General features: G+C 36.2%; 1 protein-coding gene across 1 annotated transcript in view; it reads right to left on the bottom strand.

Moving 5' to 3' along the window:
• Window positions 1–12066, bottom strand: part of kif20ba (kinesin family member 20Ba) — a 31231-nt gene extending 19165 nt beyond the window's left edge. Inside the window, exons 1-20 of the mRNA XM_067367360.1 lie at window positions 11986–12066; window positions 11557–11668; window positions 11359–11448; window positions 11134–11253; window positions 10791–10929; window positions 9372–9556; window positions 9233–9284; window positions 8916–9128; window positions 8048–8159; window positions 7879–7950; window positions 7641–7787; window positions 7382–7538; window positions 6370–6624; window positions 6010–6149; window positions 5767–5896; window positions 4284–4491; window positions 3871–3920; window positions 3601–3720; window positions 2754–2901; window positions 1007–1964 (exon numbers count right to left, since the gene is read on the bottom strand). Coding sequence (XP_067223461.1) covers window positions 1007–1964; window positions 2754–2901; window positions 3601–3720; window positions 3871–3920; window positions 4284–4491; window positions 5767–5896; window positions 6010–6149; window positions 6370–6624; window positions 7382–7538; window positions 7641–7787; window positions 7879–7950; window positions 8048–8159; window positions 8916–9128; window positions 9233–9284; window positions 9372–9556; window positions 10791–10929; window positions 11134–11253; window positions 11359–11448; window positions 11557–11664 — 3404 coding nt within the window. The 5' untranslated portion in view covers window positions 11665–11668; window positions 11986–12066. The remainder of the gene's footprint in view (window positions 1–1006; window positions 1965–2753; window positions 2902–3600; window positions 3721–3870; window positions 3921–4283; window positions 4492–5766; window positions 5897–6009; window positions 6150–6369; window positions 6625–7381; window positions 7539–7640; window positions 7788–7878; window positions 7951–8047; window positions 8160–8915; window positions 9129–9232; window positions 9285–9371; window positions 9557–10790; window positions 10930–11133; window positions 11254–11358; window positions 11449–11556; window positions 11669–11985) is intronic.
• Between the last annotated feature and the right edge of the window lie 1946 nt (window positions 12067–14012).

Here is a 14012-nt window from a genome sequence, read left to right as displayed (position 1 = left end):
TATTGGCATCAGCTAATGTAAAATCTATGTGAGTGAATCAATAGCTAAAAGCTTTAAAAATAGACCATTAATCTGACAGAATAGACTACACATAATCCTGATTACGAATATACTTTTCTTTTCGAGCTTATTCAGAAAGAACAAACAAACAACAAAAAAGGCTTTCAAACTACCAAAATAAATCAATGTCTTTTTGTGTGTTGGATGGTAATTAATCCATCAAACGCAGCAATCTTGTGCAATATCTTTGACAAATCAAGCAAGACACTGAATTTCAGCCAATGAGGAACAAAATTTCTCAAACCGTTTAATGCTCTGCTGACGTTCAAACAAATCATCAGTGCTTATACAAAAGCTGCTAATGCCTAACATCATTAAAGTCCGTTCCAAAGACATACATATTTGTTTACCAAGAATCAACATTAAACAGCAATTTATTTCAATTCTAAGGACCATTTACAGGTGAACTGTCACCAAACATAATTGTAATATAATATAATTCAATTTTTATATTTTACATATTTTTTATATTACACTACCATTCTAAAGTTTGCAATTGGTAAGATTTTTAACAAGTCTCTTATGCTCAATTCAATGCAACTGTTTTCTATTTAAATATATCTGAAAATTTTAATTTATTCCTGTTATGGCAAAGCTGAATTTTCAACAGCCATTATTCCAGTCTTCAGTGTCGCATGATCCTTCAGAAATCATTCTCTTATTATTATTAATGTTGAAAATAGTTGTGCTACTTGATATTTTTGTGGAATAGAAAGTTTACTGTCACTTTTGATACATTTAATGCATCACTGCTGAATGGCATGTATTAATTTCTTTTTTAATGATATTGGATGTAAATAAAAATTTATGGAAAAAATATAAAAATAGTGAATTATGTGTTTGGCAATGCTAATTAAGAATTAAATTGGATGGATTTTGTATGGTGGTTTGATGTGACTTGTGTTTTTAGGAAACTGTATTATAGTTCAGGTGAGAAATAACTGACCGGTTGATCTCTTCTTGTCTCTTCTGTAGCTCTGCATCTTTCTGAGCGATGGCCTCCTCTGCCACAGCCAGCAGCTCTCTCCTTCTCTCCACCTCCCTTCTGCGAGCCTCTTGCACCGCTTGCGTCTCCTCCTCCTCCAGACGATCCTGCGCTTCCTTCAGACTCTTCTGCAGCACTGAAAGCTGAGCTTCCTTTGACGCTAGAGCTTTCTCCTTCTGTGCAAGTTCAGCCTCCTTTTCAGAGAGCATATTTATTTTGCTATTGATCTTCCTGCTTTTAGATCCAAGAGTGTTAGGGTTTGTCAGCCCCACCTCCCCATCTTTAAGCCCCTGCTCTTTAGACAGAAGTGAAGTATCTTCCTCCTCTTTCTGAAGGCATCTGACTTTCTCCTCTAGTTCAGCTTTGACACCATAAAGGGTGGCGACCTTAGCCTGCCATTCAGAGTTGACTTTTTTGAGGTCATCATAGTCAGCTGATGTGTTTTTAGACTGAAGCAAAGCAAAGCTTTCTGCTTCTTGTTTCAGGAGTGTAATTTCCTGTTCAAGAGTCAAGATGTGTTTGTTCTTTTCTCCCAGTTCGTGATTTTGCTTAGCCATTTGTGCTTTGGCAGCAGAAAGTTCTTCATACACACTCACAGTGTTGCTAGATCTGGACACAACTTCTACCTTCAAATTCATGCAATCCACTGCCGTTGCCATAGGTTTGGTTTCCAAGGATGTCTGACACAGCTTCTCTGGTAGAATATGATCCCGTGAAACTCTTTCTTCCAGTTTAGATTTCAGATCCTGTATGCAAACTTCTAATATGTGGCATTCCTGCTCCAGATCTGTGATCTGCTTGTCTTTTTGTTTGGATTCAGCAAGGCAACTCTCCAGCTGACCTTTGACCTCAAGAAGGGCGGAGTCTTGACACCCATTATCTGAAACACCATCTTGGACTTTAAAGTCCTCCAGGGGACCTACACACAATGGAGAACTTTAGAAACACTTTTATAAATATTAAAAGACATTTATAAATATTTTGATACTGGTAATGTGTCAGTATGATAAGCAGTAATACAATATTTATGTGTGCATATGTGTGTGTGCTTAATATAAATTGTTTTCATTTAAATATTGCTTCAACATTCAAATTAGTTTGGTACAACCAGGCATTTCACATTTATTGCTACTGGCCAAGCAACAAAGCCAGTAATTAATTTAATCTAAAATGCACTAGTCTTTACTTGCACATGGGGTGTACAATTAATCTGCAATTTGATTTCATTCTGAAGATGAAAGAGGGGCATTTAAATGTGTAATCACACAGTCTGAAAGCCTCCTGTTTATACGCAGGAAGCACCTCATGTGTGACTGGGATGCTTTGATACTATAATATTTCTTTTACTCTGGTTCTTTTTTATATGAAAGTGGAGTATATTTTGCCCCCCTTATATGACTTACAGTTCTTTTAATTTTGTACAATGTTCACCATATGTAGTAATAAATATAAATAAATATACTTCTTTATTCAGTTGAGCTCATAAAAACAATAAACTTCACAGAAGTACTTCGAGATACAGGGCTTATCATGCACTGTGGTAACTTTTTCTAAAAACATAACATTTATTATGATTATTTCTTTATGCTTGACAGCCTTTTTCGACCGTGGAGGTATCGTCGTCCTTTGACCCGATTCTCTCGGCCGGCCCCTCTGGTTGTGACAAAAGCTGGAAGGCACTTTTCAGCACCTGGGACGGAGTCTATACCTTTCTTGAGTGGGGGCTGTCCATCAAGCCCCTCCCCTTCCTGACGCCGCTTTCTAGTTTCAGTCTGTAAGCTGGGCCGCTGCTGTGAGCAGGTACAATTGTGTTTAAGTTGGATGATCTCCTTTTTGATGGAGTCGATTTGGGTTCTCTAGAAATCCACAACAAAAGAAAGAAAAAAAAAAAAAAAAAAAAAAAAAAAAGCTAAAATTTGACTGACAATGGGCTGTGAAGCTCCATATAGGACAAACACCATGAAAGTTAATAATGATAGAATTTTCATTTTTAGGCAAAATATTCTTTTAACCATTAACAAAAGATAAACTACTCTTCAAAAGTTTGGGATCAGTAAGATTATATTTTTTAATTAATTTATTCACTTTTATGCATTTAAAACATTTAGCATAAATGCTGTTATTTTGAACTTTCTATTTATCCTAAAAAAAAAAAAACGCAGCACAACTGATATTAAGCAGAAAAAAAAAACTTTTCAACCTTGATAATGAGCAATGTTTCTTTAGCATCAAATCAGCATATTAGAATGACTTCTGAAGGATCATGTGACGCTGAACTTTGGAATAACGGTTGTAGTAAATTCAGCTTTGCCATCACAGGAATACATTACATTTTAAAATGTATTAAACTAGAAACAGTTAACTGCTAAAATGAAACAATATTTCACAACATTGCCGTTTTTAATGTATTTTTGATCAAATAAATGCGGCCTTGGTGAGCATAAGAGACTTCTTTCAAAAACATTTTAAAATCTTACCGCCCCCAAATTTTTAATGGTAGTGTACATCCAATTATTTTGGACATTTCAAAACAATGTCTAGATGTTCATACTCACATCCTGAGCCGTGTTTTCTACATGTTGGTCAAGAGCTGTCTGGAGTTTAAAAACCATCTCATCCTTCTGTCTGCACATTTCACTCAGATCCCATTCCCTTTGCCTGTGGCTCTCCAGAGCCTAAAAGCAGCAGAACAAGTCACAACTTAGAAAATAGAAGAAAATAAGTGGCGCTTGTATATGCAGAACTCGCAGTGACGCATAACCTTACAGTCTGGACTTCATATTGCATGTTAAAATGGCACAGGCCTTTTACAATGGTGGTTTTACCTTCTTCACCTCCTCCAGTTCATCTGACAGTCGGCTCTGGGTTTCCAGCTCTGTGAGGGAGTATGGGGCTTGGTGTTAGATCAAGAGATTAGGAAGCCTGGCAAGTTGGAGTACTTTCTGGCCAATGAATTTCCATAACTTTTCCAGGGAAATTTTTTTTTTGGTCTCACAAAAAGCATTTTCTAGCTGAAGAATATTAAAAAAATTCTATGACCTTTTAAGACTTAATAAAACTTCTGGAAGGGAAAAAACATTTTGAAATTTCCTGAGATTTACAGGTTCTCCAGAACATTAGGAACCCTACATTGCAAAAATATTTAACAGACAATGGGTAGGGGATACACAACATATTTTTGTGGAAGTGTGCAGGTGGAAATTTGGTGTGTGTTAAATCATCTGTAATGGTTTCTCACCCTTTGATTTGAGTGACAGCTGATTCTGAGTCTCACTGAGCAGTTCTGAAAGTTCTGTGACCTTTTTCTGAAGGTCGTGCAGCGTTGTAGAGTCTCTAGGATTAGAGGTCACCAAGCAGGACTGGGCATCCTGGGCATCCTGTCTGATTTCAGCCAGGTCATTGCTCATAGAGTCAAGCATGCTGTCTAGAGAGACATGGTTCTCCTCCTACACACAAATTCACAACTGCAATTACTATTCACAAAAGTAGTAAGATCATCTTTCAAACAAAGTCTTTATATAACAGGGCTCCAGACTGCAACCAAAATGGTCAACCATTTTGTGACCTTTTTTCTTGCCAGTGCGAGTACATTTTGTTAGAGGTTGCACTGGTGCGACCACCACGTTGACCAACTGATTAGAGCTCTCACTTCTGCTGCATATGAAAAACATCAAACGGCAAACGAAACGAAACCACGCTTCTCGTTTGAGGTCTAATGTAATAGAGCCGATCAATAATAGACAGCACAGCACAAGCTCAGAAAAGGTTTACTTATGGGCCGATCTCTATCACGTGACACTGTTACTACACAGCAGTTAGGAGGTCCATTGAGAAAGCGTTCGAATATTCCGCAGTAATGGAATAACATTAATAACATCAATGTGACATCTAGTGAGTCATAAACCACAGATATCAGATCAAACAGTGCTGACGTGGAAACCAGGAGAAATGCCATGAACGAACAAATTATAGAAGGCTTTTCAGTCCACAAATCAACATTCACCATGAATTTAATATAGTAACTGTAACCATGGTTTTGAGGCAGAAATAGTCCAATGTTTTTACATTATTAATTTCAGGTTTCATACAGCCTTTAAAGAGTGAAATTCAAGCACTTTTCAAGGACTTTCAAGCGCTTAACACTTTTTCCAGCACTTCAAAGCTCTAAACATATATTCAAATTTAAATGTTATTTTTAATGTGATGACCAAAATGTTTTTTTTTCCTCTATAAAACTAGGTATTTACATGTTATGTTGTTAATCAAAGTTAATTTTATCTGCATCTCAGTTCAAGCTCAGTCAGTGCTTTACTGTCAAATGTGCATTTACAAGAAATAACATTACACTATGTTCCAAATTATTATGCAACTGACATTAGTAGGATTTCAGTCCAATAAACATTCAGATTTTAGTTTTTCAAAGGAATTGTTTGTTTGTTTGTTTTATTTCTCCATGTCTTTTTAGATAACTTCACTGATACGTCACTTGCATAATAATTTGGAACACAGTGTATTAGTTGCTGCACTTATTAACGCGAAACAATAGTCATTTTATCATTAAATTACCTTTATGATTAAAAATCCCCCCACCCCCAAGCTCTACCAAATCAAGTGCTGGTACCACCATCAGTAAAACTTAGTGGCACCGGTGCTACTGCTCTCAAATATTATTCTGGAGCCCTGTATAACCTTGAATATCTATTCTATAAGCACATCTGAACCTCTGATTTTGATGCAGCTAAAAACATGCCGTCGTCCTCCACAGCTGTTTTTCCAACCAAGTTTTTGAAAATCTCCAGTCTCCGTTCACACCGTTCTTCAATCAGCTCTCTCTCTCTGGATATGCGCTCACTAAAATAGAAAAAAACAAACAAACAAGGAAAGCGGTCTGGGTCATCATAAAGCATGACCTGTAATTTGTTATAATTACACATAATTGAGCATGGGGGCCTGTGATCTCTGACCTGTAATCTTCCTGCATCTGGGAAATCAGCTCAGAGAATTCTTTTGTAACTTCATCTCGAACACGTGCCTCGAGAGCTAAGTGTTCTGCTTTCTCCTTCCTCAACTGCTGCTGAATCTCCTCTATAAACTGCAGCTGGGCCTTTACAAACAAACACAAAACATATTGAAGCAGAAACCCCACTGTTATTCAAACATAAAAACATGCAGCAAAAAAATAAATACAGGCATCAATAATTCTGTACTAGTTAGGTCATAATCACTTAAAAACCTCATGTGACGCTTGTTGAAGTTATGGCTGATTAGGACAAAACCTAAAATTACCACAGATGTGACTTATGGTGTAGGGTGCCAAATCCCACCTCATAAACCTCTTTATCGAGCAGCACAGTCTCTTTCCCTTCTTCCTCAGCATCCAGTATGGTGTCCTCCATTTCACTGCCATCTTCATCCTCCTCAGTGTCAGAATCTTCCTGAACATCCTCAAGGCTGGTGTCCCATCGTACCAGTGAGCTGCGTCGCATTTCCCGGCGATCAACGTTGTTGATAATGAATGACACCTCTCTAGCACTCCTTTTCACCACCACTGGAGCACTCTTAGTCGTGAGGACCACCACCTGAAAAATAAGACAGAGCTGACCATAACACAGCTACAAGTAACCATTCAGCACTTTAGCAGAGAATGAATTAAAAAAAAAAAAAAAAAACATGATGGGAAAACAATAAAATGAACCAAAAGTGTACACTGTGTAGAATACAGCCCTTTTAAACAGACAGTTCACTCAAAAATGAAAATGTATCCAAAACCCATAAAACTGATCATCTTCACAACACAAATATATTTAAGGTCATTTTAATGAACCTTGAAATGTCTGTCTCCATTGAAAGTCTATTCCACAGAAATTGACACTCATTTGAACATATCGTAAAAATAATCCTTATGAATCAAGTGGTTTAATTCAAGTCTTCTGACAAAGAGACATGATCGCTTTATATGATGAACAGATTTAATTTAGGCTTTTATTCAAATGCAAACGATGATCAACAAATGTACATAAAGCACATCAAATATGGTAAACTGAAGCTCAACTGTACAACCATATCGTGTCTCTTCAGAAGACTTGGATTAAGCCATTCCAATTCATATGGGTTTATCTTACGCAATCTTTTACAGAACTTTTTGAGGCATTAAAGTTTTGGAATGGACTTTCAATTGAGGGACAGAAATCATTCAGGTTTCAATTAAAAATTCAAAGATGAACAAAAGTCACAGGTGGGATGACATGAAGATGAGTAACTAATGACAGAATTTTCATTTTTGGGAGAACTATTCCTTTAATGAGTAAGGTGCATACATATTAGGATGTTACATACCTTTTGAGCTACAGCAGAGAACTTGAGGACATTGAGTGTTTCATCATACATGGAGGCGCACTGGTTAACGTTTACGATCATACAGGCTTTACCTCGGCCAGTAAAGTAGCCCTGCAGATAGTGAGTGAGTTTACTCTCTCTGAATGGAACGTGCTGTCTGAAAGACAAAATAAGAGCGATTCAAAGACAAAGAAGGAAAATAAGGAATAAAGGGAAAGGGAAAAATATAAGAGAGAGAGAGAAAGAGAGACTTGTTTACCTGGCCTGCTGGTTATTTCTGAGTGCATTGATGCATTTTCCCAGGCTGAGCAGAGAGGTGTTGATGTTTCCCGCCTCTTTCAGCCGCTCACCTTTATTTTTTGTCTTAGCACATCGCTCTGATCCGGCCAGATCACACAGCGCCAGCCTGGAACCAGAGTACATACTTTTATGAACCATTCTGAAACTCAACAGAAACACATTGCAGATAGAGTTTAGATCAGAACACACAGACTCACTCGCTGACTGACTCCACTCTGGGTATTCCCACATCCTCCACCTTCAGGATCCGGACTGAGAAAATACTGTGGCTGAAAAATCAAACAAAGAGGGAAATAAAGTTAAGATGACAGATCCATACAGAATCCACCGCATTTAAACAGATAAGCAACAGGATGGAATTTGTACCTCCTGCTAGAGAGCAAGTTGAGTTTAGTGCTGGAGATGCTCTGATTCCTTTTGCCCAGTTTCATCACTTTTAAGGCTTCATCAGCACTGCTTACCTGAACCCATTTCAGATCTGGAAAATTAACAAAAACAGTTATGAGCAACAACGCAATCTGCATAGGCTACACAAAAATTCTTCTTAACCAACAGAATCACCCATGGAAATGCGATTACTGCTAAATTTTTTCTTGTTGCTCTAGCACCAGCACCTGGCCAGTTTTGGCTATTACACATTATTTCCAAATAAAAACCCTGAAATTACTCTAGGGGCCCATTCTTCATACGTTGATTATTCAGGATTTTACTGTTGGTGACTTGCCATGACCCAGGATTTTTAAGTTCTTCGAAGCTCATCCTGGAGTCATTGTTATAGCAACAGGTCCATAAACTCAAAACCTGCTCAAGAGCAGCTTATTTGAAACAGGACTAGATCCACAAATTTGTTTGAAGAACCATGAAGAATGGACCCCAGTACACACAAATGAACTTATAATGCAGCCTCACTCCAGTAAGCTCAAACAGTACAGGGCAATAGCAACACCGATGTCATGGATTCGTAGGGAATGCATGAACTGATAAAATGTGAATTTAAGATTCTTTGGATTAAAAAAAAAAAACGCATAAAAAGGTAAAATGTAAGTGAATATGCACATTATACCATTCTCATCCCAGCTTACATGCAAAACTTTATTATATATCTATATATTATATCAGTTCATCTTTTACTTGGATGCACAATCAGCTCCATCTTAACTTATTGAGAGAATAAAAAGTGAATTAATTTACAGACAGGATAAAAAATAAATTACAGAAGCAGGTGCTTCTTTACCTTTGATGAATGAGTTTCCTTTGACGTCTTGACAAAGGCGGAGGTTGGTTCTCCGTGAAGTATTGCTTGTGTGCTGTTCTAGCAAGTCGTGGATGTTCTCATTGTAGATCTCGCAGAATGAGACCCAAATAGAAAACTTAGTGTGCATATCCATATCCATAGCCAAACTCCTCTCATTCACTGCAGAGCTTATATCACAGAGAGAGGAACCTTCTATCAAGCAACCAGAAAGTTGTGTCAGCCAGACAAACAATATAAACAGACTTCCAAGCACAACCTTTAAGATGTGGATACTAGCTGGAACAATATTTCTTTACCTTCAAGATCAGACTTCGAGCTGTGGCAAGACATATTCTTCTGCGCATCAGTCTAAAGAGAAAAATAAATCTAAAGATTCAGTCAAATGAAACACCCCTGTAAAAACTGAGGGTGTTAAATTCATTATGACCTCAGTACCTCTTTGAAAAGCTTGAGCAGGTTTCGTTTGCCAGCTGCTTCTTCATTTTGCTGTTCTTTGGTGAGTCTGATGAAATCCCGGCACCTTTGGGGTTTCAGGCACATCTGAGTGAAGATGCGACCATCCAGACTACTGAAGATCATGTTGAGGGAACGGGGCAAGACCCCTGGATCAGAATCTGGACCTAAAACAGGACATTATGCTTGAATTTAAATATTTTACAAAAGTATATATTTTACCAAATATTTTAAATTTAGCATGAAATGAAATGGAAATTCACCCTATCTATTCTCTAAAGGCATCTTAAAGATCTTATTGCAAATGATCCATGTGTACATTTTTTCACAAACTTACACTTGTTTTAATTAATTCCAATCAATAAGTCTGCTTAAAACTCGCCTCCTTTTTTTTTTTTTTTTTTTTTACAGTTGACAACAAGCTTGCATTAATATCTGCCTCCATCAAATCAACAACCAGATAGAATCAAGTCCTCGCCATCCTTTTTTATTTTCAATATGGAAGGAATGATTTGTCACTACTTGTTTGTGACTTTAAAGGGCACTTATAAGCACCTTTTACAAGATGAAATATAAGTCTCTTATGTCCCCAGAATGTGTATGAAGTTTCACCTCAAAATACAGATCACAGATCATTTATTATAGCTTATCAAATTTGCCCCCATTTGGGTGCGAGCAAAAACAGGCCGTTTTTGTGTTTGTCCCTTTAAATGCAAGTAAGCTGCTACTCCCGGCCCCGTCCAGAAGAGGGCGGAGATTTAACAGCCCACGCAAAAACAACAACACAGCTGGAGAATCTCAAGCAGCCAAAATGAAGATTGTCAGTAAAGATGTTCAGATTTACATTGTTCAAAACGGAGTCGGACAGTGATGGAGAAACTCAGGAAGAAGTTACAACTTTTAGAATGCGTCTCAACGTTTCTGAACGATTAGTGGATAAATTTATGTACCGGTAGTTGCTGTGGAGTTGATTCAACTCATCAACTAGCATTTGCCATCGTGTTAATCTCTTGGGCAAATCCAGTGTTGAATTGACCCTCGTTTGTGAAGCAGTCCGGCGTAAAATGACATCTTGGCAGATGTTGTTTATGCTCAAACAGCAATATTACATACTAACTAAAGTTAAAAAAGTTAAATCATAATCAAGGACCCCTTTAAATCACCAAGATCATCAACACAGACCCTATTTTACAGGGTTGTTCTGATTAAAACAAATCTTACTTTATTGTCCTAAATACACATTCCTGGCCTTTACTGCTAAACATTTATTAGGTGCACCATAATAAAACCTTTGATTAAAGATTTTATTTCATTAAAATGTAGCAACTTTTGCCATTATGTTGATAAAAATAGAAAATAATTAAGTCTGTCAATAAAATAAGACAAACAAAATATACAAACCTAAAAATGTGAAGGTCTTCCCAGCATTGGTGACACCGTATGTAAAGACTAGAGAATTTTGTCCCTCTAGCACATCCTTTACAAGATCCTTCACTGTGCCATCAAACATATCCTTCTGTGTAGTGTCTGGACCATAAACCTAAAAACAAAAAAAATACACATTAATACGCACATTTATGTGAAGTTATGAACCCAACTCATTGCAGAGCAGTATTTCCAAACAGTGGAGTATTTTATTTCCAAAGACAAATTTGAATATTCAAGTTATTAAGGGTCGTCAAAAAACTACTGGCTCACACAATCAATCACTATCTAGACCACGTGTGTTGATATGTCTGCTTGCCTTAGAGAACTGGAAACGTTGAGCTGTAACTGGCACTGATTTATCACTAAGCCTAGCAGAGAGAGATGATCGTGGAGCTTTGAGAAGCACAGTCTCTGGAGGCTGAATGGCCACACAGTCCTTCAAAAACACAGAGAGAAGGTACACCATATCAAAACATTTCTACATGAGGGTTTGCACTGAAGTGTGAGAAATATCCCTGAACCATGTCTTCCTTATTTTCACCTGTGACTCTCCATTTGCAATCTCAGCAGCTGAAAATGGTCTTATTCTAAGATACACCTTCAAATGTTCCTTCCCCAGGTCAGGCGGGTCCTTCAAAAGAAACACCAAGGCTCAATCAATTTCAGTTGAGCGTTTCATAAATCATAAATGTTAAAAGCATACATTTATGAACAAAGTCATGGCTATCTGTCATCTTACCTGGAAAATTGAACAGTCGTTGAACTCTGAGGACAGATTTTTTCTTATATCTTCCACAACTATCATCTCTGGTCTTGCCGCATCACCCTTCAGCCCTGACTCCATCATCCTGCTATAAAGAAACATTTAAGAAGACATAAAATAGGATGAAATAACAGCCTCCTATACACAGAGAACAACTACTCTCACATCTGATGGTAATAATTTGAAAGATCCTACTTATTTTTATATGTTCTCAAATATCTTAAGTACATTTTAATAGACATTTAATTTACACAACTTAGATATTTCATAAGTAACGTACACCTGGAAAAAATGGACACCAAGACCCTCCCAAACTTACAACCTCGGACGTTCATTGTAAAAACAACAAATAAAAACAGGACACTAAAGCGTGCGCATTAAAACAAGGTAAATTAGTTGACTTACAGGGCTGTCAGAAGATAAAGTGTGTGTTATACTGTTTTTGACTTCGTGGCTGTGTTTTATTTGTGTTGTCTCATCTCCCGAACTGTCGCGCGTACTTATTTTCAAATTCCACCAATCGGATAAGCGAGAGCAACAGCAAAGGCTGCTGGGAGCGCGTGCTCGTGCACGTCACAGTGGCGCTGTAAAAGCGCAGATGTTGGATTTAATAATAATAATAATAATAATAATAATAATAACTTTATTTTTATATAGCGCCTTTAAAGTAGCTTCTCAAGGCGCTTTACATAAAACAAATAAATGAGAAAACAACACACACAAAGTAAAACAAATTATGCATATGCATATGAAAAAAAAAAAAAAGACAATTAAGAAAAAGCAACCCTAAAGAAATGAGTTTTTAAATAAATTTGTGTGCTGTTTTGTGTGCTGCGCAGCTGGGCAGTGTGTGCATTTCACAATACAGTTGTTGCTCATTGTACACTGTTGTTTGGTTTGGTTTTTCGAGTAGTTATTCCATTTCCTATGTTGTATTTTCACTTTTAAAGTGTAATTCGTTAATTGTTGAGGTGCTTTTTTTTTTTTTTTTTTTTTTTTTAAAAAGATAGTAAATGTTTAGCAGAAAAAGCCAGGAATGTGTATTTGGGTCATTCCTGTTATGCTGTGACTTTTACTGTCTCAATGATTTATTTACTCATATTATTTATAAAATAAGTCACATATTTTTAAGAAATGGCTTAAATTGTATATTTAGGTCTTCTTTATCACTAAAACAGAGATAATAGATTTTTTAAAAACTATTTTGTATTTTACACAACTTTTTCTTGATGTATGCATTCAATTTTATCATGTCCTCAGTGCAAAGTAATCAAATTTCACAAGAAATATAAACCATGAAATGATAAAAACCTCAAAATATTTTTATATTATGTTATAGACTAGGCTAAACTGCCTCTAATCATACATATAAATCTAGTTAAAATATAGTAGTTTTTTTTTTTAGAATTTTCCTCAATTACCGTGTCCCTGAAGTCATCTTCCACCCTTTTAGTATGTACTTTCTCGCCTTCCAAAACCGAATGCAGTTTCATTGAGACCATTTTCAAGAAGTGACATCATTTAATTTTCCTGCTGGAATTCAACTGTACAGGCTGAGGTCAGCTTCAACTCTCACTCCTAACTTTTTTTTTAGTTTTTGAAATGTGATCCTACTTGTCCCACCCTTAAAGTTCCACCCTGTTAGGCTATATTATGGAGAATGTTTGTCTTGTCAAAAAAAAAAAAAAAAAAAAAATCTGACATAGTTATAAATGTTCTGTTTATCTGTAGAAGGTTAGCTAGCTTAATGTTGATCACTCAAAGAGCTATGAGCCAACTTACCTCAAAATTTTCCACCCTGTTAGATTCACGCACCCTGTTAGGTCTATAAACATAACAGGGTGGAATGTGAAACTAACAGGGTGGAAAATCTAATAGAATAAATAGTATTTAATATCTATAGCAAATTCTATACATATGTATATATTCAATTATATAAATGATTTTTTTTTTAAATTTTAACATTCAAATTGTAATAATAATATAAAGATACTGAATAATGAAAATAAACTGCAGTTATTTTTGGAACTATTGGAAAAAGGGGCGCTATTTAGCACCAAAAAGGATTATACTATTGTTACAAGCCAAATACCCTAATTTGGTACTGTTTAGAACAATTTTTCTTAACTTAAAAGTTATTTTTAAAGTTTAATAAATGTTGGAAATTATCACATTTATACTGTAATGTGAATGTATATAATGTAAAAAATATAAATTTCATTATTTTCATAGAAACATCAGTACCAGTATTAGTATCTGTGATACTGGCCTTCATTTATAAAAAAAAAAAAAAAAAAAAATGCAATTAAAAAAATATTTAAAATATACTGTTGTTATTCAAAAAAGTGCATTCTCTAGTCATCTGAGCAGAGAATTGTTTTGCCACCATGATTGATTGTGATAAGAAACCACATAGCTATTTTTGTATCCCT

This window comes from Chanodichthys erythropterus, chromosome 18 (genome assembly GCF_024489055.1).
Source record: "Chanodichthys erythropterus isolate Z2021 chromosome 18, ASM2448905v1, whole genome shotgun sequence".
Classification (NCBI taxonomy): Eukaryota; Metazoa; Chordata; class Actinopteri; order Cypriniformes; family Xenocyprididae; genus Chanodichthys; species Chanodichthys erythropterus.
This window is presented reverse-complemented; position numbering and strand designations above follow the sequence as displayed.